Source organism: Moschus berezovskii, chromosome 16 (assembly GCF_049115385.1).
Source record: "Moschus berezovskii isolate FMDL1 chromosome 16, NW_MosBer_1.0, whole genome shotgun sequence".
Classification (NCBI taxonomy): domain Eukaryota; kingdom Metazoa; phylum Chordata; class Mammalia; order Artiodactyla; family Moschidae; genus Moschus; species Moschus berezovskii.
Window position 1 is genome coordinate 8,379,327 of NC_142475.1, and position 27,359 is coordinate 8,406,685.

Sequence of the window (27,359 nt, forward strand, 5' to 3'; positions counted from 1 at the left end):
GAAAGTACTGTACAGCCTTAAGTAATGAATACACACACACAGCCAACATATTTATTCAATGAGTGCTCCACTGCACCACCCAGCTGAAGGCAGTCTGCAATGTGTGGTAGTCTATTTGTGCTCTAGCAAGCAATTCTGATCTAAAATGTCTAGGAAAAGTGTACATGCAACAGTGTAGGATCAGCTCTTGATGAAAGTGAAAAGAGGAGAGTGAAAAAGTTGGCTTAAAGCTCAACATTCAGAAAACTAGATCATGGCATCTGGTCCCATCACTTCATGGGAAATAGATGGGGAAACAGTGGAAACAGTGGCTGACTTTACTTTTCTGGGCTCAAAAATCACTGCAGATGGTGACTGCAGCCATGAAATTAAAAGACGCTTACTCCTTGGAAGGAAAGTTACGACCAACCTAGATAGCATATTAAAAAGCAGAGACATTACTTTGCCAACAAAGGTCCATCTAGTCAAGGCTACGGTTTTTCCAGTCGTCATGTATGGATGTGAGAGTTAGACTATAAAGAGAGCTGAGCACCAAAAAATTGATGCTTTTGAACTGTGGTGTTGGAGGAGACTCTTGAGAGTCCCGTGGACTGCAAGGAGATCCAACCAGTCCATCCTAAAGGAGATCAGTCCTGGGTGTTCATTGGAAGGACTGACGCTGAAGCTCAAACTCCAATACTTTGGCCACCTGATGCGAAGAGCTGACTCATTTGAAAAGACCCTGATGCTGGGAAAGACTGAGGGCAAGAGGAGAAGGGGACGACAGAGGATGAGATGGTTGGATGGCATCACTGATTCAATGGACATGGGTTTGGGTGGACTCTGGGAGTTGGTGCTGCGGTTCATGGGGTCGCAAAGAGTCGGACACGACTGAGCGACTGAACTGAACAAACCAACAAGGACAATGTCATTCCAAGTACTAAGAAGAAAGTTTTATGGTGATGGGAATGGGCCCTTAGGAAATAGTCACAGAAACAGGGTAGACATCAATAGGACATTAAGACTGGTAAAAGTCATTTAACATTATGAAAGGCATCATAAACATTTCTATACCCTGGGCAAATGACTGTTATTTGACTGGCAGGTAGCATTTCATGATTTGGGGATGTTAGAAAAAAACACACTGAAGATTGAGTGCCAGTGTAAGACACCAAAATCATTTCTCCACAGGGCCTCTGCCATAACCATAACCACCCTCATCTAGGATCAATTATGTGCACTATCATTTTTAGAAACATGTCCACCATTTCTCCTGAATTGCTCCCTTCCCTTGCAAATGACCCTAAATTCATTAAATTATAGAGGGGAAGAAACAGAAGAGAAAAGGAAAATAAAACATAACCTTTTATTTTCTCAGGCACAAAAGTGATTTAGGATACCAATTATCAAGAGATTTTACTGATTTACCTTTAGAATTATCTATTTTAAACCTTCAGCTACCTTAGAAAATAGTTTGCAGCAATCACTTTGCCATTCAGAAGTACCAAGTTATAATTCAGTTGCTGAATCAGTGAACAGTTTATGTTCAACATATGTGAGGTTATTGGAATTCCTTAGTTTTAAATATCCTGTGGAACAAGTATTTCACTTCTTTTAAGTTCTTCAGGTTAAAGACATGACCATTAAAAAAGTATATCCTAATTATTAACAGGATCAGCAATGTAAAATTTAAAAGCCAACTAGCGTTATTCTGACCACCATTCTGGTACACTAAGTGGCTTGTGTGTGAAGCAAAATTCCACCACTGAAGTCATCAACTTAGTATCATTATTCCTGAGGTCCTCATTAAACCTTTTTCTCTGCACACGGTGACTGGTTTTGAACAGCATGGATTTACCATGTACCTCAGAATTTACCTGTGTCAACCTAGCATATACTTACCAACTTTCAGCATTCTAAAGACAGTCCTACAAATGTAGATATATATAAGCCATAGCACCTTCCCTAAGAATAGTTCCAATCAGCACTGCACATTAACAAACACATACTGGTATATGCTAATAGCCTCCACCACTTAGCTCAGTTACAGCAATGGTAAATAAGAGTAGATACTGAATTATATAGCTTCTCAAGGAAGGAAATGCTTTATAGTCATAGGCCTGATCCTATCATGGGAAAGTCTTAGAAAGGTTTGCAACTGGTTACAAAGTACACACAAGGAGAGTATGGCTGGGCTGAACAAATCCACAAGCTCACTTCTGAACATAAACTCAAAATATACATTCTAATGACAGAGGTTTGGTTCTGTTATTTTCACCAACCAAAGTATAGATTTCAAGTTATTTCACAAATCACATGAGCAAATGAAAATGGACATGAAAACATTTAGTAAATTATTATGTACATGTTTTTAAAAGGGGGTGTTGCTGTTTAAAAATAATTAATAATTCACGAGACAAAACTTGGCAAAGAGTAAACAAAATCATTAATAATAAACCAGAAAATGTGGAAAACTAAGAAAAAGGTCCAAAGAATTAAAAACAGCACATATCTTTCAAAAGGTTTGAAACAAGTGTATTGCGTGCTTTTAAAAATATGCACAAAGCAACTTTAACTGTACTTTAAATGATTTGAGAATCCAAATCTTAAATGATTTGAGAAATAAAAACTCCAATACATGTATTATTTATATATATGTAAATATATATATTTAAGAAATCCTATATATAATATATATATTAATATATACTCTATGACTGGATGCAATATTAAGGCAACATAAAAAGGACCCTACAGAAATTTGTTGCTGCCAGAAATCTGGCATGTGCGGTTAAAGATGGCATGAATATAACATTGTACATGTTTTGTAAAATACAGCATGTTTTGTACAATTGATAGACAACACATATGTTAATAAAAAACCAGCAACCAAATGCAGCTATCAAATAGCATGACTATAAAGAATAACAGTTTATGTGGAGGCTGGAAATGATGAACAAAAGGAAAACTGCAGTTTCAGATTAATGTTTTAAAAATAGTAAATCCATACTATTTTAAGTAAAAATGGATGATTTTATTATATAAAATCATGTTGGCAGAATATAGAAAAATTACTTCTTTTTTACCTTTACATATTTAAGTACTAAGCAAAATGCAACAGTTGGAAAAACTCATGACAAACTACCAAAAGTTTTTCATTTGGCGAAATTATTCAAGTTACAAAATGCCGAAGTAAATAAATGTACTTCAAAATACATGAAGCGTAATACAAGTGTATGAAAGTAGTGATCTTAAATTATTAATTTCTTTATAAAAAAACTAAACAGAAAGCACAAGATAAATATTTTCAAGTTAGACAAGAATAAATCAAATCATTGTTTATTACGATAATTAAACTAAAATAATTATTAAAGAAACTAAACAAGTAATTAGGATTTAAAAAAGAATAATAACATTTCAGTGGTATTTTTAATCAATAAAAGAAGGAAAGATTTGCAGATCAGTTGACTGCTATAGACCCAGGTCCTTAAAAATCATCTGGACTATACCAAGAAGAACTTGGTATAGACATAAAAACAAACTTCACTGTTATTCAAAGGTGAGAAAATTTATGCATTATGAAGGAAAGGGAAATAATTATACCTGCAACAGGGCAAAAATTTATATACTAAAATGATTAAATGCAACCGTAGCATAAAATTAAAATAATTGCTTCTAAATAATTATTTTGCACTTTAATAAATCAGGGCAAAGATTTTACCCTAATGAAAAGGCAAATGGGAGGTCTCTGATAAGGTGGCACCTTCATACCTAAAAAACAGATACCTACCAGAAAATCTGCATTCATATCGATAATCTCCACTGTAAAATAATCATTAAGATCCCAATTAAGCTACTTTAAAAATATAAGGTGATAAATGAATGTCATACGAATTGTATACCAAATTATTATATTCTATACACATAAGTATAAATACACTCAATTCATTCTACAAGAAAAAGAACTGAGACTTAATTTCACATTTCAGAATTCCTGAGTCTTATCAGAGGAAAACAAGTACCAAAAAAGAAACAAAATAAGCCTACTCTTTGAACTGATAGTAGGGCAAATATATAACACAAATCTGGGCATCAAGATAACATTACTTACAGTTTAAAGCTGAAGACTGCGGGGACAAATATATATATGTACTTCAACAGAATTATAAACCTGATTTTAAAGCTTAATTTTTTAGATAGGCATTTTGATCAAACAAGGCCACCAGAGTGACATCTTCAGTGATTGCAAGCCCACCACTTTAAAGGAATAACATCTTTATTTCAAAGCCTAGTAATGAATACAAAAAGAAGTTTATTTTAATAAAACTTTCAGTAAGACTGTAATAGGACAGCCCTTTGATGGAAGACCTAAGGAGGCTAAAACCAATGACGTGAAATTAGAACACAAGTTCTAATTTGAGCCACTATGCATTAAATAATTTCCCTTTGCTTTGCATATTACACAGCAAAAATAAAAAAGGTATCTTAAGAGCACTTCAGTCCCACAATGTAGGATTTAAACTTGTGTGTATAGGTGTAACAATTTGATCCTTGCCAAAATATATTTAAACAAAAGTTCATGTCTATTTTCTAACTAGCAAGGAAAAGGAAAGCAAAGTGGTTCCAACTGAAACATTAAAAAAACCAAAACAAGACATCATTTATCCTCTCTGGAAACACTACAAAAGCAAAGAACATCCAATAATATTATATATTTAAAATTGCATACTTTTACTCATTTTTATAAGCAGGAAAGACACATACAACTATTCATAGTCTTTATAAATGAAGACACTAAGCAGAAAAATATTTGGATTATTTTTCTGTTCATAAGTTCTCATAAAGAAAATAAAGAAAAGAAAAAACCCAAAACCTAAAGTGCAGACTTATAGGCCACTAAGGGCATAGTAAATGACAAAGAGCTGCAGCCAAAATTGCATCTGCATTTACACTTACACATCCAGAAAATGGTTCCTGTTTTTTAAAAATGTGCAATTTTAAAACTAGTCATTTGTGTGTATGTGTGTGCCATAATACAATCAAAACTCGCATCTCTGCCCGGTAGTAAGGAGCTGCTAGGTCTCGGACAGCACACCAGGCTCTTGACAATTACACATTTCATTAGAATCATACAATATTGATTCCCTCTCCAGAAAACGTTAGGGTCCTCTTGTAGAATGAAGAGCCACTGATATTTGGTTGACTGCCTTTAACCAGAGAGGTTTTCAGTTCCATTTCGCAAGCTACAATAGCTGCATTCAATTCCACTTGAGCTCGATGAACTACATAAAACATGAGGCCTATACTTATAATAATCTGTGAATAAAAATAAAAATTACAGTTAACAATATTTTACATTTTAGGGAGAACTTTCTAAGCCAATAAATATTGTCTTAGAAATGTTTCAAACAGGATAGTTATAATAATTTGTGAATAACAATAAAACATTACAGTTAACAATGTTTTATACAGTAAGAAGGCAGAACATTTCTAAGCCAATAAATATCATCAGAAATGTTTCAAACAGGACAGTTTTCAAATATAGTAAGGTAACATTTTTAAAAAGTTTATAAAAAGATGTCATTTATTTCTTCTTTTGTCTGCTGGGTGTGGAGGGCCAAAATCTACAGCGTGTTCATAACACAGTGTCAGGTTAACACAAAGCAAGCATATATCCCTTTTGGTCCATATTAAATGATATTTGTTTGATACATGTCAAGCTTCTTTCTTTGTATCAAAAAGTTTCCTTCAAGGAATAAAAAAAAATATTTCTACAATAGAGATAAAGTTGGCTAAACTTTGCTAATATAATCAATGTAGTATTACTTCTGTGCAAAACTATAAATGTCTGTAGGTATTTTTAAGTTGACTTAGAAACACTACCATTTGCAAATGACCTACCTTGTGTAGCTGAAATTAAAAATATTAAAACACTTGAAAAATGAAATGCCAATAAGCTTTAAAAGAAATTAACAAGAGATTGTGAACATGAAATTGTCTACACTTTTCAAAGTAAAAACACAGGAAGATGGTAAGGGGAAAGATTCCAGTAAAAGGAATAGAAAAACCATCACAGGCTCTAGTCTCAGTTCAGGCGCTCACTTAGTGATCTAATTTCAAGTAAGCTCCTTCAAACCACGTGGGCTTCTCCCGCGGTCCAGAAGCTGTGCTCCCTCTGTACATAAACATTCTACACACAATTCAGCACAATGACTGTCTAAGCAATCTACATCTGCTGCTGCTGCTAAGTCGCTTCAGTCGTGTCCGACTCTGTGTGACTCCATAGATGGCAGCCCACCAGGCTCCCCTGTCCCTGGGATTCTCAAGGCAAGAACACTGGAGTGGGTTGCCATTTCCTTCTCCACTACATCTTCTATATGATATTTATTCCAAAGTTCATTTGTAAAGCAGTTCTTCAGGGGTTGAAGCAAAATATTCTCCGTAGATGTTGTTTAATGTTTCAGCACGCTTTCAAAAGTTGCTCTAAGCATCTGATGCTGGGAGGGATTAGGGGCAGGAGGAGAAGGGGACGACAGAGAATGAGATGGCTGGATGGCATCACTGACTCAATGGACATGAGTTTGGGTGAACTCCGGGAGTTGGTGATGGACAGGGAGGCCTGGCGTGCTGTGATTCATGGGGTCACAGAGAGTCAGACACGACTGAGCGACTGAACTGAACTGAAGCATAGTGATCCTGAAATACAATACTGTTTCAATTAAGCCTACCTATATTTTTATGGGAGAAATACTCCAGGTACAAACGCTGAGGGTGGAGGGGGAAGGTGGTGACCTACCTCACACTGATGGCGAGGTAGGTTAAGGAGATGCGGGAACCTGGAACTTGTACGAGGGATGTACATTAAGTGAGTACCCATTACTCAATACAATTCTAAGCAAAAAATTTTATCTTATTTTTTATGCTACAGGAGACAAAGATAATTAATTTTTCACCCGTATTTAAAATTTTCTTTTTTTAATATTCTAACTTGATTATAGTTGATTTACAGTGTTGCGTTAGTTTCAGGTGTCTGTTCATTCTTTTTTAGTCTCTTCTCACATAGGCTATCATAGCTTGTTGGTTATCTACCTTATATATAGCAGTGTTTGTGTGTTCATCCCAAGCTCCTGATTTATCCCCTACTCATTTCCTCTTTTGTAACTGTAAGTTTGTTTTCAATGTCTGTAAGCCTGTTTCCGGAGAAGGCAATGGCAAGCCACTCCAGTACTCTTGCCTAGAAAATCCCATGGATGGAGGAGCCTGGTAGATTGCAGTCCATGGGGTCGCTAAGGGTTGGACATGACTGAGCAACTTCACTTTCACTTTTCACTTTCACACACTGGAGAAGGAAATAGCAACCCACTCCAGTGTTCTTGCCTGGAGAATCCCACGGACGGGGGAGCCTGGTGGGCTTCCGTCTATGGGGTCACACAGAGTCGGACACGACTGAAGTGACTTAGCAGCAGCAGCAGCAAGCCTGTTTCCATTTTGCAAATAAGTGTATTTGTATCTTTTTTTTAAATTAAATTCCACACCTGAGGAATCAATATTTGTCTCTGTCTTACTCCACTTAGTATGATCATCTCTAGGTCCATTTATGCTGCTGCAAACAGCACTGTTTCATTCTTTGTATGGCTGAATAATATTTCAGGATATATCTGTACCACGTTTTCTTAATCCAACCCTCTGGGTTGCTTTCATGTCTTGGCTATTGTAAAGAGTGCTGCAATGAACAGGGTGCATGTATACTTTTGGATTATGGTTTTCTCTGTATATATACCCAGGAATGGGATTGCTAGAGCATTTGGTAGTTTTATTTTAAGCTTTTTAAGAAACCTCTATACTGTTTTCTGGGCTTCCCAGATGGTGCTAGTGGTAAAGAACTCGTCTGCCAATGCAGGAGATGTTAAGAGATTTGAGTTCAACCTCTGGGTCAGGAAGAGCCCCTGGAGGAGGGCATGGCAACCGACTCCAGTATTCTTGCCCGGAGAATCCCATGGACAGAGGAGCCTGGTGAGCCACAGTCCATGGGGTCGCATAGTGTCAGACGTGATGGAAGCGACTTAGCATGCATGTTGTTCTCCATACTGGCTGTACCAATTTACATTCCCAGAAACACTGCAGAAGGGCTCCCTTCAAATCGGTTATTTTAAATGTAGGCCTTTAAATCTTGTCATTGTTCTCTACTATGTTATCTCTCTGAAAAATGTTATACTTATTGAACACCCTAAGTCTAATACTATATGGATGGTAATACCATAAAAAGAGATGGAAAAATGTTAGTTAGTTACCTAGTTGGGAAAGGGTGTGGATGAGATGCTAAATTCTGCTCTGGATATGCTGAATTTGAGGTGCCAATTAGATATCCGAAGCAATTCAGTGAATGGGTCTAAAGGTATGGAAAGAAGACTAGGCTGAAGATGCATATTAGGGAGCCCTCACAATGTCCTTAATAATAGTAGCCACTACAGTAACTGCATTTGCCAAGAAGAAAAGTTTTCAGAGTAAGACTAAAAAGCTTTGGCTGGAGTCTTGAGGAGGACCAAGTTAGGAGTGAAAGGAGGAGGTGTTGATAAATGAGCCAGGAAAACTGAAAAAGCTTAAGATAGTGGTATCAAAGAAGCTAAGAGAAGAAAATGTTTTTAAAAAGCATAGTCATGAGTCTTAGGTTGCTAAGATGAGAACTGGAAAGTGTATCTGATTTAGAGAAGGTTAATGATGAAAGCTTGAGGGAAGGATTTGGCAAGGCCATACAAAGCAAGTTTAGAACTAGTGAAAAAGTTTTTCAGGTTCCCCGCAAGGGTGAATTGGCTACATCTTTACATGGGATTTTCTCCAGATGCCTTTCTGGAGCCCACGGCTTGGAAATTTATACTGACTCTTCCTAACAGCCCAGTGAAGTGTTAAAATAATACAAAACAAAACAAAACCTTTTTACAAAGTTTCCCTACTAAAACAAAAGACTCAAACACAAGTAGAAAGACAGCCTTACACAAGAAGGCACACAGAAAGTGATTTCTTCCACTGTTAACTGAAAAGCAGGCCGAGAGTATAAACAGAACATAAGGTTAGGAGATTTCACAGCTGTAAATTGAGGGGTTTCCCATTTGAAGGCTTTTGATTTTTCTGTTAAGCAAGAAAGGTAATCTGTTGTGAATGAAGAAGGAAGTTGGGGCAGGAGGAAAAATTGTGAGGGGAGTGAGGATAAGTTTGAAAGTCATCAAGGAAAATGGGGAAGTGGGAAGATGAAGGGAACAGAATACACAGCGGTGTTGAGAAACCAGCTGAAGGCTTGCAACCATGAATTAAATATCACCAGTCCGGCTGGATGCATTACTTCCCCAAAAGAGCAGGTGCAAAAGCAAATCAAAACTTGGATTTATCCAGGATTGGGTTTTGGCTGATGAATACATACAAAAATATATGGAAAAGACTAAGTTGACAAACCATGGAATCTATGTTAGATTTCAGTACAATGAAGAGTTGTGCCTTCCTCTGAATATCTATGTGGTACTGCTCTAATGTTATGGACACTCTGGATTCTCTTTGAGTGGCTTAGGTGGTTATACTGGGAGGCAATTTTGTGGCTTACTTCTACCAAGTATGAGGAACCTTATGATACTAACCCCTTTATGGATCATAGTTCTGTCATGGCAAAGGGGCTTGTGTAACTCAATAAAGCTATGAGCCATGCCATGCAGGGCCTCTCAAGATGGATGGATGACAGTGAAGAGTTCTACCCAATGCTCCACTGGAGCAGGAAATAGCAAACCACTCCAGTATTCTTGCCAGGAGAACCCCATAAACAGTATGAAAAGACAAAAAGATATGAAACAAAAGATGAGCTCCCCGGGTTTGAAGGTGTCCAGTATGCTACTGGGGAAGAATAAAGGGCAATGAAATAGCTCCAGAAAGACTTAAGAGGCTGGCAAAAGCAGAAACAATGCTCAGCTGTGGATGTGTCTGGTGGTGAAAGTGAAGTCTGACACAATAAAGAACAATATCGCACAGGAACTTCGAATGTTTTTTGACCCTATGAACTGTAGCCCATCAAGCTCCTCTGTGCATGGAAGTCTTCAGGCAAGAATCCTGGAGTGGGCAACCATTCCCTTCTCCAGGGGACCTACTTCACTCAAGGATTAAGCCTGGGTTGCATGCACTGCAGGCAGATTTTACCATCTGAGCCACCAGGGAAGCCCATTAGGTCAACAAATCAAGGTAAACTGGACATGGTCAAGTTGGAGATGGCAAGAGTGAACATTACAGCGTCGGAATCAGTGACTAAAATGGAGGGGGATGGACAAATTTAATTCGGGCAACCATTATATCTACTACTGTGGACAAGAATCCCTTAGAAATGGAGTAGCCCTCATAGTCAACAAAATAGTCCAAAGTGAAGTACTGCGGTGCAGTTTCAAAAACAACAGAATGATCACAGTTTGTTTCCAAGGCAAACCATTCAACATCACAGCAATCAAAGTCTATGCCCCAATCACTGAGGCTGAAGAAGTTGAAGTTGACCAGTTCTATGAACACCTACAACACCTTCCAGAATTAACACTAAAAAAGTTGTCCTTTTCATCATAAGTGATGAGAATGCAAAAGCAGGAAGTCAAGACATATCTGGAGAAACAGGCAAGGTTGGCCTTGGAGTACAAAATGAAGGAGGGCAAAGGCGAACAGAGTTTCGTGAAGCGAACTCGCTGGTCACAGCACATACACTTTCCACAACCCAAGAGACAATTCTACATTTGGACATCATGAGACAGTCAATACCAGAATCAGACTAAATATGTTTCTTTGTAGCCAAAGATGCAGAACCTCTATACAGTCAGCAAAAATAGGACCTGGAGCTGACTGTGGCTCAGATCATGAGTTCCTTATTGCAAAACTCTAGGGAAAACCACTAGGTCATTCAAGTATGACCTAAATCAAATCTCTCATGATTATATATAGGTGGTAGTGAATAGATTCAGGACACCAGATCTGGCAGACAGAGTGCCTGAAACTGTGAACAGAGGTTGGTGACACTGTTTAGGAGGCAGTATCCAAAACCACCCCAAAGAAAAAGAAATGCAAGAAGGCAAAGTGGTTGTCTGGGAAGGCTTTACAAATTGCTGAGGAAAGAAGAGAAGCAAAAGGAGAAAGGGAAAGATAAATCCATCTGAATGCAGAGTTCCAGAAAATAGCAAGGAGAGATAGTTCAGTTCAATTGCTCAGTCGTGTCCGACTCTTTGCGACCCCATGAATCACAGCACGCCAGGCCTCCCTGTCCATCACCAACTCCTGGAGTTCACTCAAACGCATGTCCTTCGAGTCAGTGATGCCATCCAGCCATCTCATTCTCTGTCGTCCCCTTCTCCTCCCGCCCCCAATCCCTCCCAGCATCAGTGTCTTTTCCAGTGAGTCAACTCGTCACATGAGGTGGCCAAAGTATTGGAGTTTCAGCTTCAGCATCAGTCCTTCCAATGAACACCCAGGACCAATCTCCTTTAGAATGGACTGGTTGGATCTCCTTGCAGTCCAAGGGACTCTCAAGAGTCTTCTCCAACACCACAGTTCAAAAGCATCAATTCTTCGGCGATCAGCTTTCTTCACAGTCCAACTTTCACATCCATATGAAAGCCTTTGACTGTGTGGATCACAATAAACTGTGGAAAATTCTGAAAGAAACAGGAATATCAGACCAGCTGACCTGCCTCTTGAGAAACCTGTATGCAGGTCAGGGAGAGAAGACCCCCTTAAATGAAGAGTGAAAAGAAACAGAGGAGAATAATAGCATCAGAAAGACTAGAGTCATCTTCAAGAAAACTGGAGACATCCAGGGAACATTTCATGCAAAGATGGACACAATAAAGGACAGAAATGGTAAGGACTTAACAAAAGCAGAAGAAATTAAGAAGAGGTGGCAAGAATACACAGAATTAGACAGAAACGGTCGCAATGACTTGGAGAAGCATGATGCTGTGATCACTCACCTGTAGCCAGACATCCTGGAACATGAAGTCGAGTAAGCCTTAGGAAGCACTACTATGAGCAATCTACTGGGGGTGACGGGGCTCCAGCTGAGTGATTTAAAATCCTGAAAGGTTTTAGACTGAGTGCTGTTCAAGTGCTGCACTCAATATGTCAGCAGATTTTGAAAACTCAGCAGTAGCTACTCTCAGGACTGGAAAAGGTCACTTTTCATTCCAATCCCGAGGAAGGGCAATGCCAGAGAGTGTTCTAACTACTGTACAATTGTGTTTATGTCACAGGACAGCAAGGTTATGCTCAAAATCCTTCACCTTAGGCTACAGCAGTACATGAACTGGAAAACTTCCAGATGTATAAGCTGGGTTTCGCAGAGGCAGAGGAACCAGAGATCAAGTTGCCAACATTGATTGGATCATGGAGAAAGCAAGGGAGGAGCTCCAGAGATAGGTTTATTTCCGCTTCACTGACTATGCTAAAGCCTTTGATTGTGTGGCTCAGAAAAAACCATGGAAAATTCTTAAAGAGATGGGAGTACCAGACCACCTTACTCATCTCCTGTGAAACCTGTATGTGGGTCAAGAAGCAACAGTGAGATCTCCTGCGTGAGCATAAAAAATCATAACTATGTTTTGAACAATCATTGACAGAAGGTTGCTGGAACCCACCAAAGAAAGGTACCCCACGTCCAAGGACAACGGAGAAGCTGCAACGAGATAGCCGGAGGGGTACAACCACAATGAAATCAAACTCCCACACCCGCCAGGCAGATGACCCTCAAACTGGAGAACAATAATACCACAGAAGGTCCCATGCGCCCGTGAAAGTTCTGGGCCCCAGATCAAGATTCCCAGCCTGGGGATCTGGGAAATGGACTAGGAGATCCCAGGGAATCTGACATTGAAGGCCTGTGGGATCTGACTGCAGGACTTCCACAGGACTGGGGAAACAGAGACTCGGCTCTTGGAGGGCACAAACAACACCTGTGTTCACCAGGACCAAGGACAAAGGAGCAGTGATCCCACAAGACACTGAGCCAGACCTACCTGGAAGTATCTGAGGGTTTCCTGAGGTGTGGGTCGGCAGGGGCTCACCGCGGGGATGACGGCACTGGTGGCGGCAGTCATGAGAGGTTCTCCTTGGTAGCGTAAGTCCTCTTGGAAGCCACCATTGGCCCTACCACAGACCCTGCAGACTCAGGGCTGGGTCACCTTGGGCCAAACAACCAACAGGGAGGGAGCACAGCCTCACCCACGAGCAGACAACTGTATTAAAGGTTTACTGAGCAGACTCGGCCCACCAGAGCAAGACCCAGATTTCCCACAACCAGTGCCTCCCATCAGGAAGTTTGCAGAATCCTCTTAGCCTCATCCACCAAAGGGCAGACAGAGGAAGCAAGAATTACAGTCCTGCAGGTACAGGATGAAAAACACAGACATAGAAAGCTAATAAAAACGAAAAGAATTCGGATTACATCCCAGATGAAGGAACAAGATAAATTCCAGAAAACAGCTGAATGAAGTGGAGACAGGCAACCTTACAGAAAAAGAATTCAGGATAGTGACAATGAGGATGATCCAGGATCTTGGAGAAGAATGGAGAAAATGCAAGAAATGTTTACCAAAGACCTAGAAGAACTCAAGAACAAACACAGAGATGAATAATACACTAGAAGGATTCAATAGCAGAATAACTGATGCAGAAGAACAGAGAAGTGATGTCGAGGATAGAATGGTGGAAATCTTGCTGCAAAAAAGAATACAGAAAAAATTATAAAAAGAAATGATGACAGGTTAGCCTAAGAGACCTCTGGGACAACATTAAACATACCAACATTCACATTATAGGTGTTCCACGAGGAGAAAAGAAAGATAAAGGACCAGAGAAAATATCTGAAGAGGTAACAGTGGAAAACTTCCCTAACACGGGAAAGGAAATAGTCAACAAAATCCAGGAAGCACAGAGAATCCAAGGCAGGATAAACCCAAGGAGGAACACACACAGACACACAGTAATAAAAAATTAAAGATAAAGATAAAATATTAAAAACTATAAGGGAAAAATAATAAATAACATACAAGGAAACTCCTGTAAGGCTATCAGTTGATTTCGCAAAAGAAATTCTACAAGCCAGAAGGGAATGATACAATATATTCAAAGTGATGAAAGGGAAGAACCTACAGCCCGGAATACTCTACCCAGAAGCTTCATAACAAATGCTAAAGAACTTCTTTAGTTAGGAAACACAAGCGAATGAAAAGACTTACAAAAAATAAACCCAAAATCAATTAGGAAATGGTAATAGGGTCACACGTATCAACAATTACCTTAATGTAAATGGACTAAATGCACCAACCAAAGACACAGACCAGCTGGGTAGATAAAAAGCAAGACCCAGTATGGACAGCTGTCAGGTCTGGGAACGCTTACAGACTGAAAGTAAGGAGGTGAGAAGAAAGTATTCCACACTAACGGAAATCGTAAGAAAGCTGGTGTAGCAATACTCATATCAGACAAAACATACTTTATAAAAAGATGGTTATAAGAGACAAAGGACATTACATAATGATCAAGGGTTCAATACAAGAAGGTTTAACAATTATAAATACCTATATGTGTACCCAACATAGGACCACCTCAATACATAAGGCAAATATTAACAAGGAAAAGGGGAGACACTGACAGTAACCCGATCATAGTGCAGGACTCTCACAACCCATGCTGATCAATGGATGATCATCTGGACAGAAACTAACAAGGAATCAAAGGGCTTAAATGGCACTTCAGCTGATCTGGGCTTTTTTGGCCTTTATAGAGCATTCCATCCAAAAGCAGCAAACTACACATTTTTCTCAAGTGCACAGGCATCCAGGACTGATCACAAGCTGGGCCACAAGGCAAGCTTTAGTAAACTTAACAAAATCAAAATCAAGTATCTTTTCTGATCAAAATGCTGAGACTAGAAATAAACTATAAAAAAAAAATCTAAAAAACCAAAACACATGGCAGCTAAACAATATGCTACAAAACAACCAAAGGATCACTAAAGAAATTAAAGTGGAAATAAAAAATACCCAGAGACAAATGAAAACCAAAGCACAACATTCCAATACTTATGGGAAGCAGCAAAAGCCATTCTAAGAGAGAAGTTTACAGCAATACAATGGCCACTTCATGCGACGAGTTGACTCACTGGAAAAAGAGTCTGATGCTAGGAGGGATTGGGGGTGGGAGGAGACGGGGACGACAGAGAATGTGATGGCTGGATGGCATCACCGACTTGATGGGCATGAGTTTGAGTGAACTCCGGGAGTTGGTGATGGACAGGGAAGCCCGGCGTGCTGTGACTCATGGGGTTGCAAAGAGTCGGACACGACTGAGCGACTGAACTGAACTGAACTGAATCTTACCTCGAGAAACAAGAAAAATCTCAAGTAAACAATGTAACATTACACCTAAAACAACCAGAGAAAGAACAAACAAAACCTAAATTTACTACGAGTAAAGAAATCATAAAGATTATAACAGAAATAAATGAAATAGAGAAAAAGAAAACAACTGCAAAGTTCAATGAAACTAAAAGCTGGTTCTTTGAAAAAATAAAATTGATAAACTTTTAGTCAGATTCATCAAGAAAAAAGGGAGTGGACTCAAATCAATAAAATAAGAAATGAAAAAGGAGAAGTTACAACGGATTCCATAGAAAAAGCAAGTGTCACAAGAAACTACTATGGGTGACTGTATGCCAATAAATTGGATAATCTGGAAGAAACAGACTAATTCTTAGAAAGGTACAATCTCCCTAGATTGAACCTGGGAGAAACAGAAAATATGAACAGACTAATCACAAGCGCTGAAATTGAAACTGTGATTAAAAACCTCCCCAAAAAACAAAAGTCCAGGACCTGACAGCTTCATAGGTGAATTTTATCAAACATTTAGAGAAGAGCTGACACCTACCCTTCTGAAACTGTTCCAAAAACTGCAGAGGAAGGAAAACCTGCAAACTCGTTGTGTGAGGCCACCGTCACCCTGCTCCCAGAGGCAGACAAAGATGCCTTCAGAAAAAGAAATTCACAGGCTCACATCACTGCTGAATACAGATGCACAAATCTGCAACAAGACACTAGCAATCCACATTAAACAATACGTGAAAATACATGATCAAGTAGGATTCACCCCAGGGAGGAAAGGAGTTTTCAGCATCTGCAAATCAATCAACGTGATTCGCCATATCAACAAACTGAAAAGTGAAAAACATACGATCATCTCAATAAATGCCGAAAAAGCTTTTGACAAAATTCAGCACTCATTTATGTAAACATTCTCCAGAAAGTGGGCACAGAGGGTACATACCTCAATATAATAAAGGTCATAAATGAGAAACTGACAGTCAGCATCATATTCAATGGTGGAAAGCTGAAAGCATTCCCTCTAAGATCAGGAACAACACAACGATGTCCACTCCTGCCACTTTTATTCAACACAGTTTTGGAAGTCTTAGCTACAGCAATCAAAGAGGAAAAAGAAGTAAAGGGAATCCAAATTGGAAAAGAAGTTTGACCCCAAATAGTCAAAGCAATCTTGAGAAAGAAAAACAGAGAGGAATCAGGCTCCCTGACTTCAAACTATATTACAAAGCTACAGTCATCAAAACAGTATGGTACTGGCACAAAACTAGAAATAACAATCAGTGGAACAAGACAGAAAATCCAGAAATGAGACAGAGTCTGGCATGCTGCAGTCCATGGGGTCGCAAAGAGCTGGACATGACTTAGCTACTGAACAACATGAACAACATGATACTTTACTCTTTCAACCTTAACACGTGCTTCATTCTTTTTTTTCCCCATGCTAATTTTCCCTTCAAGATGACATCTTTCTCCATTTTTTTTTTTTAAACAGTTTTATTTTATATTGAAGTACAGCTGATTAACAATGTTGTGGTAGTTTCAGGACAGTAAAAGGACTCTGCCACACATATTCATGTATCCATTCTCCCCCAAACTCCCTTCCTATCCAGGCTGCCACAAAATCTTGAGCAGAGTTCCTTGTTCAGAATTCCTATACAGTAGGGCTCTTCTTTAAGCTAAATTTAACACTCCCTGAAATAAACTATAAATAACATCAATGTATCAAATCAAGATACAAATATGCCTTCATATTTTCTTTGTGGTGGTTGCTTTTTGTAAATATCTGGGCTAAGAACATTTATTTTTTTCCCTTCTGTTTTGTATCCTAAGCTTAAGTTTGCAAACTCAAGCTAAAGGGTAAGAAATCACTTAGAAAAAAGAAGATCCTATATTTTACAAAGTACCACTGAAAAATGCATGAACTATTTTGTTCTATTACAATTCTGATTGAGTAATCTACTAAGATGCATAGACATATAAAGTATCAGATAGTGAAAATCTTCTGAAAGCTAATTGCAATGTCATGAAAAAAAATGTTTTGAATTGTTTTCAGGAAACTAGAAAAACATAAAATTACTTAAATGTACTAAAAAATCTATCTGAGAATGTAGCATACATAAGAATCTTAGAATACCTTGGGATGATTATAAACATAAGTTATTAACATAGATACTATAAACACTCTGGCAATAAGGAGTTCATGATCTGAGCCATAGTCAGCTCCCAGTTGAAGAAAGTAGGGAAAACCACTAGACCATTCATGTGTGGCCTAAATCAAATCGCTTACAATTATAAAGTGGAATTGACAAACAGATTCAAGGGATTAGATCTGACAGGCAGAGTGCCTGAAGAACTATGGATGGAGGTTTGTGACATTGTATAGAACGCAGTGATAAAGACCACCCCCATGAAAAAGAAATGCAAAATGGTTGTCTGAGGAGGCCTTATAAATAGCTGAGAAAAGAAGAGAAACTAAACGCAAAGGAGAAAGGAAAGATACACGCATTTGAATGAAGAGTTCCAAAGAATAGCAAGGAGAGATAAGAAAGACTTCCTCAGTGATCAGTGCAAGAAAATAGAAGAAAACAATAGAATGGGAAAGACTAGAAATCTCTTCAAGAAAATTACAGACACCAAGGGAACATTTCATGCAAAGATGGGCACAATAAAGGACAGAAATGGTATGGACCTAACAGAAGCAGAAGATATTAAGAAGAGGTGGCAAGAATACATAGAAGAACTATACAAAAAAGATCTTCATGACCCAGATAACCACAATGGAGTGATCACTCAAAGCCAGACATCCTGGAATGTGAAGTCAAGTGGGTCTTAGGAAGTATCACTATGAACAAAGCTAGTGGAAGTGATGGAATTCCAGTTGAGCTATTTCAAATCTAAAAGATGATGCTGTGAAAGTGCTGCACTCAATATGCCAGCAAACCTGGAAAACTCAGCAGTGGCCACAGGACTGGAAAAGTCAGTTATCATTCCAATCCCAAAGAAGGGCAATGTCAAAGAATGTTCCAACTACTGCACAATTGGACTCATCTCACATGCCAGCAAAGTAATGCTCAAAATTCTCCAAGCCAAGCTTCAACAGTACATGAACTGTGAACTTCCAGATGTACAAGTTGGATTCAGAAAAGGCAGAGGAATCAGAGATCAAATTGCCAACATCTGCTGGATCATGGAAAAAGCAAGAGAATTCCAGAAAAATATCTACTTCTGCTTTATTGATTACACCAAAGCCTTTGACTGTGTAGATCACAACAAACTGGAAAATCCTTCAAGAGATGGGACCAGATCCCCTTACCTGCCTCCTGAGAAATCTTTATGCAGGTCAATAGACTGGCTCTGTTAGAACCAGACATGGAACAACAGACTGGTTCCAATTTGGGAAAGGAGTACATCAAGGCTGTATACTGTCACCCCTGCTTATTTAACTTACATGCAAAATACATCATGTGAAATGCTGGGCTGAATTCATTCACAGTCTGGAATTAAGATTGCCAGGAGAAATATCAATAACCTCAGATATGCAGATGACACCACCCTTATGGCAGAAAGTGAAGAACTAAAGAGTCTCTTGATGAAAGTGAAAGAGTAGAGTGAAAAAGTTGGCTTAAAGCTCAACATTCTGAAAACAAAGATCATGCCTTCTGGTCCCATGACTTCATGGCAAAAAGATGAGGAAACAGTGGAAGACTTTATTTTTTCGGGCTCCAAAAGCACTGCAGATGGTGATGGCAGCCATGAAATTAAAATACGCTAGCTCCTTGGAAGAAAAGTTCTGACCAACCTAGAGAGCATATTAAAAAGCAGAGACATTACTTTGCTGACAAACATCCGTCTAGTCAAAGCTACAGTTTTTCCACCAGTCATGTATGGATGTGAGAGCTGGACTATAAAGAAAGCTGAGTGCTGAAGAAGTGATGTTTTTGAACTGTGGTGTTGGAGAAGACTCTTTGAGAGTCCCTTGGACTACAAAGAGATCCAACCAGTCCATCCTAAAGGAAATCAGTCCTGAATATTCATTGGAAGTACTGATGCTGAAGCTGAAACTCCAATACTTGGGCCAACTGATGCAAAGAACTGACTCATTTGAAAAGACCCTGATGCTGGGAAAGATTGAGGGCAGGAGGAGAAGGGGACAACAAAGGATGAGACGGTTGGATGGCATCACCGACTCAACAGATGTGAGTTTGAGCAAGCTCTGGGAGTTGGTGATGGACAGGGAGGCCTGGTGAGGTGCAGTCCATGGGTTGCAGAGTCAGACATGACTGAGCAACTGAACTGACATAACACATAGAAAGTTTAATATGTGATTAGCATGTTACATTAGTAAAAATAAGCCAACAATCACAAAAACTCTAAACCTAGAGCAGGTTACCTTTTAGAAAATGTAGCTCTGAAGAAAAAAACAGTAAAGGAAAATAAAAACTGATGTCCTGAATATCATAAATATTACAAAATTTATGTTAAAGCAAGTCTTCTCTGACAAGCTTATTTATAGTTTAATGTAAATATTCCTGGGCTCATTTTGTTTACTAAATTTGTACTGCATAAGCACAAAGAAAATTAACTTTATCATAGTATTTTTGACACAATATAATGCTTCAAAAACTTGAGAATAACAGCACTAACAGTAAATTTGTAACATGATACCATATATTCAAAAACAGTATAAATTAAAACTTACAATTCAGGAGATCACTAATGTCAGCTATTTAACTGGTATTATCTGCTCAGCAGACTTATGAGCATGGTCTCTAGAACCAACTGCTTTGTTCAAATCCTGATTCTACCTCTTGCACAAATTACTATCTAATGGTGTAAACACACATCTTTGATCTTAGGGATCAGAGATGGCAGGCTTGATTTAGAACACTTGGCAATTTCCATAATTGTAAATACCCCCTGTCATGACCAATTTCAAGTTACTGATGTAACATTACTGAATACACAATTGGCTCATGATAATAGATAATAAAAGTATATACCTACTACGGTTTGGTAGGCATTAAATGAGCTTAAATATGTGGCATATAAAGCATTCAATAAATATTAGCTATCATCATCACCATCTTACTAAATTATCAAAATTATAACTTTATATTTTGGTAAATCCTAGGAATGAAATGTATTACAAGCAAATGAAGTTTTAACCCTTCCAGCATGTAATTTAAGGCACTGAATAAATCTGCCTACCTAGCAGGATTTTCGTCTCTTATCACTCTTATGTGAAATTATATGTACCTCAAACTATATTATAATTTGCATAGTAATACTAATCAATTATAGAAATATTATTTGAACTTGTAATAGAATACTTTCATACTTTATATAAAGCAATATTTTCTAAAAAAATTTGTTCACATCAAATTGTACTAGAAAGAAATTTACATTGCCAGTATAATAATCTAAAAAAAATCAATGAAAAGTTCAGTATCTTCAAAATTTAAAGATATAAAGTAACTAAGATTAAAAACTCAACTTCATCAAATCTCATTAAAATTACCTTTAGAAACACAGTATTAACAATAGTTCATATAAACTCATTGAATATTTGATTTAGTCATGATTTTAAAAATAATCATTGTAAAAAGAACCCTATTTCTGTCATTCCCTTTTTTGCGTTTAGATAATTTTCAATAAGCGTCAATTCAGTTTTGTGTATTTCCACATATTCTCAAGATTAACAATGTAAGTGTCAAAATATGAAATAGTATTGAAAGAATAAGAAAAGATGTGAAAAATAAAAAAATCAAATTATTTTCAGTGAAATTTCTTAGATTAAATCAAGAAACAACAAAAAAAGACAAGCCTTGGCCTTAAACTCACCTGTAAACAAAAAACAAAATATCCACTAACGCTCTGCTCTGCAATGACATCTTCCATGGTCCTCAGAGTGGTACCCAGGTAAGAATTCAGGAGCTGGGTAGGAAGCAGTCCAACTGAAGATGCCACCAGATAGTTGGGTAAGGAGAGATCAGTAATCTAGAGGAATATGAAATGGAATGATTCATTACCAAGTAAAATTTCAGTTTCACATAAAACTGTGTATACAAGTCTTGTTATAGCAGTTTTCCCTCTGAAGTAGAGAGAGGTGAAATACTTTTCAAAGCATTCTGATTTTTAAACATGATTATACATGGAATATATACAGAATGTAAAAGATCTACAATGAAATAAAAGTTTAAAGAAAAATTTTTAACATTCTGTTGCTGTCACTGAAAGATGACATTTGTGACTATTGTTTTTTTTCTTACACGTAAATAAAAGGTACAGACACACACACATCACTTTATAAAAAGTTTTTGAAGTATTCCTCATGTCATTAAATATTCTTCATGCTTCTATTTTTTGTGCTTAGTCACTCAGTCATTTCAAACTCTTTGCGACCCCATGGACTGTAGTCCACCAGGCTCCTCTGCCCACGAGGATTTCTCCAGGCCAGAATACTGGAGTGGGTTGCCATGCCCTTCTCCAGGGGATCTCCCCAACCCAGGGATCGAACGCAGGTCTCTCATATTGTAGGCAGATTCTTTACCAGCTGAGCCACCAGGGAAGCCCAAGAACACTGGAGTGGGTACCCTAACCCTTCTCCAGGGGATGTTACTGACCCAGGAATCAAACGGGGTCTCCTGCACTGCAGGCAGATTCTTCTATGAGCTGAGTTACCAGGGAAGGCCCTAAATATTCTTCATAAACATACCTAAACAGCAATGTGATCACTGGGTTTGGAAGTCAGGTAACTCTAACTCTAAAATGACATTTAAGTACAAAGTCTTTGAATATCAGTTTTTTCATCTGTAAAATGAGAATAACCACTACCTTACATGAAATATTTTACAGAGACGTGTAAATATCTTAAGAAATGCCTAGCACATGACCAGCACTCAAAAAGGTACAAATTATTATTATACTTTATACTACATAGCACAATTGAACCATTCTTTTGCTGTGAAACATTTAAACTGCTTCCTTGTTTGAGTACATGTGACTACGTATTTTTTGGCTATTACAAATTTTGTAAAACCTGTATGAAACCCTTTGTGTATTAACCTGTATGGGAGTCAATATCTAAACTGTTTCCATGCCCTCGTGTGATCCTCTCCCTGAGCGTGGGCTGGACCTCGCGCTTTCTTCTGGCAAAGAGACTATCACGTAAGTGATGAGATGTCAGTTCGAAGATGAGGTTACAAAAATAACAAGACTCCCGTCTCTCCCTCAGGAAGGTAAGTTACCATGCTGTGAGCAGCTCTACGGAGAGGTCCCTGCTATAGCAAGGAGTTGATGTCTTCAGCCAAAAGCTAGTAAATACCTGAGAGCTGCCAACGGCCACCTGAGCGCACCTGGAAGCAGAGTCTTCCTCAGTTGTGTCATAAGGTGGCTGCAGCTCTGGTCAACATCTTGAGTACTGTGAGACAACCTGAATTAGAGGCAGCTAGCTATTCAGTGTTCTTGCCTGGAGAATCCCAGGGACGGGGGAGCCTGATGGGAGGCCGTCTATGGGGTCACACAGAGTCAGACACGACTGAAGTGACTTAGCAGCAGCAGCAGCAGCTATTCCGTGGGCTTCCCTGGTAGCTCAGTTAGTAAAGAATCTGCCTGCAATGCAGGAGATCCGAGTTTGATTCCTGGATTGGGAAGATTCCCCTAGAGAAAGGATAGGCTACCCACTCCGGTATTCTTGGGCTTCCCTTGTGGCTCAGCTGGTAAAGAATCTGACTGCAATGTGGGGAGACCTGGGTTCAATCCCTGGGTTGGGAAGATCTTCTGGGGGAGGGCACGGCAACCCACTGCATATTCCTGCCTGGAGAATCTCCATGGACAGAGGAGCCTGGTGGGCTACAGTCCATGGGGTTGCAAAGAGCTGGACATGACTGAGCAAGTAAGCACAGCACAGGTATTTTGTACAGGAATTCTCGACTGACAGAAGCTGTGAGATATTAAATGTTTATTAAGTTATTCAATTTTGGAGTCATCTGTTACACAGCAAGAAATAATAGAATATGCAACTCCATTATTTTAGGATAGATCATTAGGAATGGAATAACTAGATCAAACAGTAAAAACTGCTTTCCCAAAAAGTTCACACTGATTTATATCCTTATCAGTGAGTAACGTACGTGTGTCCATTTCATCATACTCTTGCCAATTTTAAGTTTTAAATTTCAGTTCTCCTTAGTTCCATGGGGTTGCAAACAGTCAGACATGACTGAGCACACACACATGCATTAGTCTGAGAGGGGCAAAAATGATTTCAATAATTGTTTAATCTGGTTTCCCTTGTAGCTCAGTCGGTCAAGTATCTGCCTGCAGTGCAGGAGACCCACGTTCGATCCCTGGGTAGGGAAGAACCCCTGGAGAAGGAAATGGCAACCCACTCCAGTATTCCTGCCTGGAAAATCTCATGGACAGAGGAGCCTGTTGGGCTGCAGTCCACGGGGTCACAGAGTCGGGCTCAACTAAGCGATTAACACTTATTTACTGTAATTTTAATTTACATTAGTTTTAAATACACACTTTTCTATTTACATTTCTTTCTTGGCTTTATTTGTTCACATATATTCATTTTTATTGAAATGTTATTTTCTCATTTATTCATGACATTTACTCTTTGTATAGTAAGGGCAACCTTTGTCCATGCTGTGTGCTAAGTCGCTTCTGTCGTGTTAGACTCTTTGCAACTCTATGGACCGCAACCTGCCAGGCCCCTCTGTCCACAGTATTCTCCAGGTAAGAACACCGGAGTGGGCTGCCATTTTTTTCTCCAGCGGATCCTCCTGATTCACAGATCAAACCCGCATCTCTAATGTCTCCTGAATGGGCAGGCAGGTTCTTTACCACTAGTGTCACCAACTTTTGTCCATAATATGTAGCAAATATTTTCCTCTGAATTGTTTCTTATTTTTTGTTTAGACATACAAATGTTTCTAAATTTTTATATAACCAAATATTATTGTTTCCTCTGATCTTCCATTGCTTTTAGCTTCAGAAAGTCTTTTCAGATCCCATTATTAAATTTCTCCCTGTATTTCTTTTCTCATTATATTTTCCTCTTTAATATTTACCACCAATTCCTTCTGCAATTTATTAGAATTAAAGGTTGACGATATATCCTTACTCCTCCCATTCCCCAGTAGCCAATTTTCCTAGTTATCATTTATTGAATAATCAGTAACTTCTTCAAAAACTTGTGATGTCTATTATAAATTAAATTACTGTATATAAAGGAGCCTATCTGGGGTTCTAATACTGTCTACTGATAATCTTTTATATATGCTTTTTTTTAATTAGAGGATAATTAGAATATAGTAATGGTTCTGCCATATATCAACATGTCTACGGATATCTTAAATCTTGTGTTGAAACCAAATTACTGTAAAGACTATCAGTTTAATATCTCACAAGGAATTTCTAACCTTCAAATTCCTTTTCTTACTTTTCTTTTTAAAACTTCCATAACCATTCTCAACTATTCATTTTTGCGAATACTTCTTAGGATCACTCTGTCATTCAAAAAACTAGTAAATATTACATTAGGATTAAGGTAAATTTGTAAATTAATCTGGATAGAGATGCAACCTCCAGAATATTCAGTATTTTTATCAAGAAATGTTTTTATAATTACTTTAAATCTTCCATATTTATTACTAAAATTAGGTGGTTTTATTTATATATATCAAGCATTTCTTAGTTTATTTCTAAAAATTTTATGTTACAGACATTGTGTGTGTGTACGCAGTCACTTCAGTCGTGTCTGACTCTTTGTGACCCTATGGACTGCAGCCCGCCAGGCTCCTCTGACCATGGGATTTTCCAGGCAGGAAAGAATACTGGAGTGGGTTGCTATGCCCTCCTCCAGGGGATCTTCCTGACCCAAGGATCGAACCCGCATCTCTTATGTCTCCTGCATTGGCAGGTGGGTTCTTTATCACTAGCACCACCTGAGAAGCCCATGGTTGTTACTACAGCCATTAATTTTGAGAATAACTTCCATATCCTTATCTGAGTATTGCTGTTATATAAGAAAGTTAGTGGCTACTTTATTAAATTTTATTTTTATTAATATTAAAATCTGGTGTTTTAATGAGTTACAGGTTATTCTACAACTACAGTCTAACCTAAAATTATGTAAAGCTACATTCATCTCTACTCATAGGTGATGAATAGGAGACGCACCACTGCTGATTTAGAAAGAACACTGCAGTGTGACTGGTTGTTAAGATTCACTAAACAATGACGGACTCAGTGACTGCAAGATGCTCTGGAAGGTGTCTGCCAGAGATAGACACAATGACACAACTTTTACCTTGAAGAATTCGCACACTGACAAGTACACACAGGCAGAAGGGGAGCCTTGAGAAGAACTGCATGGAAAGTATTAAAGAGTAAACAGGGATTAAAATCTCTGTAGGAGTGGGGGCCAAAGGGCAACACTGTGGGAAAAGAGGAATTTGAAATGAACTCCACAAGCTGAACATGGGCTTCACAGGGAAAGATGGTGGGACGGAGAAGGGAAGGGGCTCCAAGAAGGGAATGAACGAGGTCCACGTGGCACACACGGTGAGGGCAATGAGAACATGCAGGGTTTATCAGTAAAGTCAGCAGCGCAGTCTGGGTTGTTTAAAGTGCAAGGGACTCCTGCAAAACAAAGAGGATACTTGTGAGGGGTCTGGGTGAAAGGGGAATGAGTGTGCACTCAGCAGAAAAGCTCTGAGGAACTTAGTCGAAGAGTGACATGAACGGGGCTAAGTTTTAGGAAGGTTCCTCTATCAGTCTGGGGCACTCACAGTAACGGAAAAATTTTCTTTAGGATTAAACATGTCAAATGTATAAAGTAAGTAAATATGACAAAAATGAAAGTCATAAAATTTATTATATTACAGTTATAGTAATATATGTTATGCAAGTTATTTTCTAAGTATTTAAAATGTCAGAATGCAACTTTAGTTCATAATCTTTAAATGTAATTAAAGTTTCCCTAAAGAGAATATATATTTGACATTTATGGATGACAGCAATAATATCTAAATGGCTATTTTAAGAACAGATATCATACATCTGAAACAACTCTGCCACTTAACTCTTTTAACAAGACCTTCATCCAAAGCATACATCAAAGTTTACCAAACCTCTCATTACCAAATCTCATCCGACAGAAAAAGCAAGTGTTATGATTTACATATAGTTCTTTTTTGAAAAGCTGCGTAGCTAAATAAAGCAAAGAAACTAATTTCAGCTAATCACAGTAAAACTGTTTTGCTAGCACGTCAAAGAATTTAGCCAACATATCAAAATAATAATGTACATAGGCACATACAGTTTTTCAACCAAGTGTATTAAAGATAAACAGATTTTAAATTATTCTAACATGGCATTTCCTATTAGCCAAGATCCTACTCAGAATCTGCATCCAATCTTGGACAAACATGGTTAATGTACAACACTTGCCGCACAAAGAGATCCATCCAACCTTCTTTCCCCAGAAAGCCTTTACCCGTGGACGTTTTGTAAAATCATTTATTATTTTTGTTGGCACTGGATCTTCGCTGCTGCGCACTGGCTTTCTCTAGCTGTGCTGAGTGGAGGTAGTCCTTGCCATGTGGTGGGGGCGTCTCCTGTTGGGGAGCATGGGCTGTAGAGTGCGTGGGCTCCAGTAGTCGCTGCCCGCGGGCTCTGAGCACAGGTTCAGCAGTGGTGGCACATGGGCTTAGCTGCCCCACAGTATGTGGGATCTCCAGGACCAAGGATCGAACCTGTGTCCCCTGCACTGGCAGGCAGATTCTTAACCACTGGTCCAGAAGGGAAGTCCGACCCACTGACTTTAATAAAATATGTCTCCTTATCCTACTTTCCACAAAGACATTAAATGTGAACCCAGAATAATCCTACTGGGAATTCCTGCCTATTATACCCTGGGGAATTGACTCAAGACTGTTTTCCTACTCCAAAGACTCAGAAATCTCAATCTAGGATGTCAGTGTT

The 27,359-nt window shown here is 38.6% G+C and overlaps 1 protein-coding gene across 1 annotated transcript in view; it reads right to left on the reverse strand.

The window, feature by feature from the left end:
- Positions 1-1,331: 1,331 nt before the first annotated feature.
- Positions 1,332-27,359, reverse strand: part of TMEM64 (transmembrane protein 64) — a 38,220-nt gene continuing 12,192 nt past the window's right edge. The window contains exons 2-3 of the mRNA XM_055432096.2: positions 21,207-21,362; positions 1,332-5,295 (exon numbers count right to left, since the gene is read on the reverse strand). Coding sequence (XP_055288071.2) covers positions 5,107-5,295; positions 21,207-21,362 — 345 coding nt within the window. The 3' untranslated portion in view covers positions 1,332-5,106. The remainder of the gene's footprint in view (positions 5,296-21,206; positions 21,363-27,359) is intronic.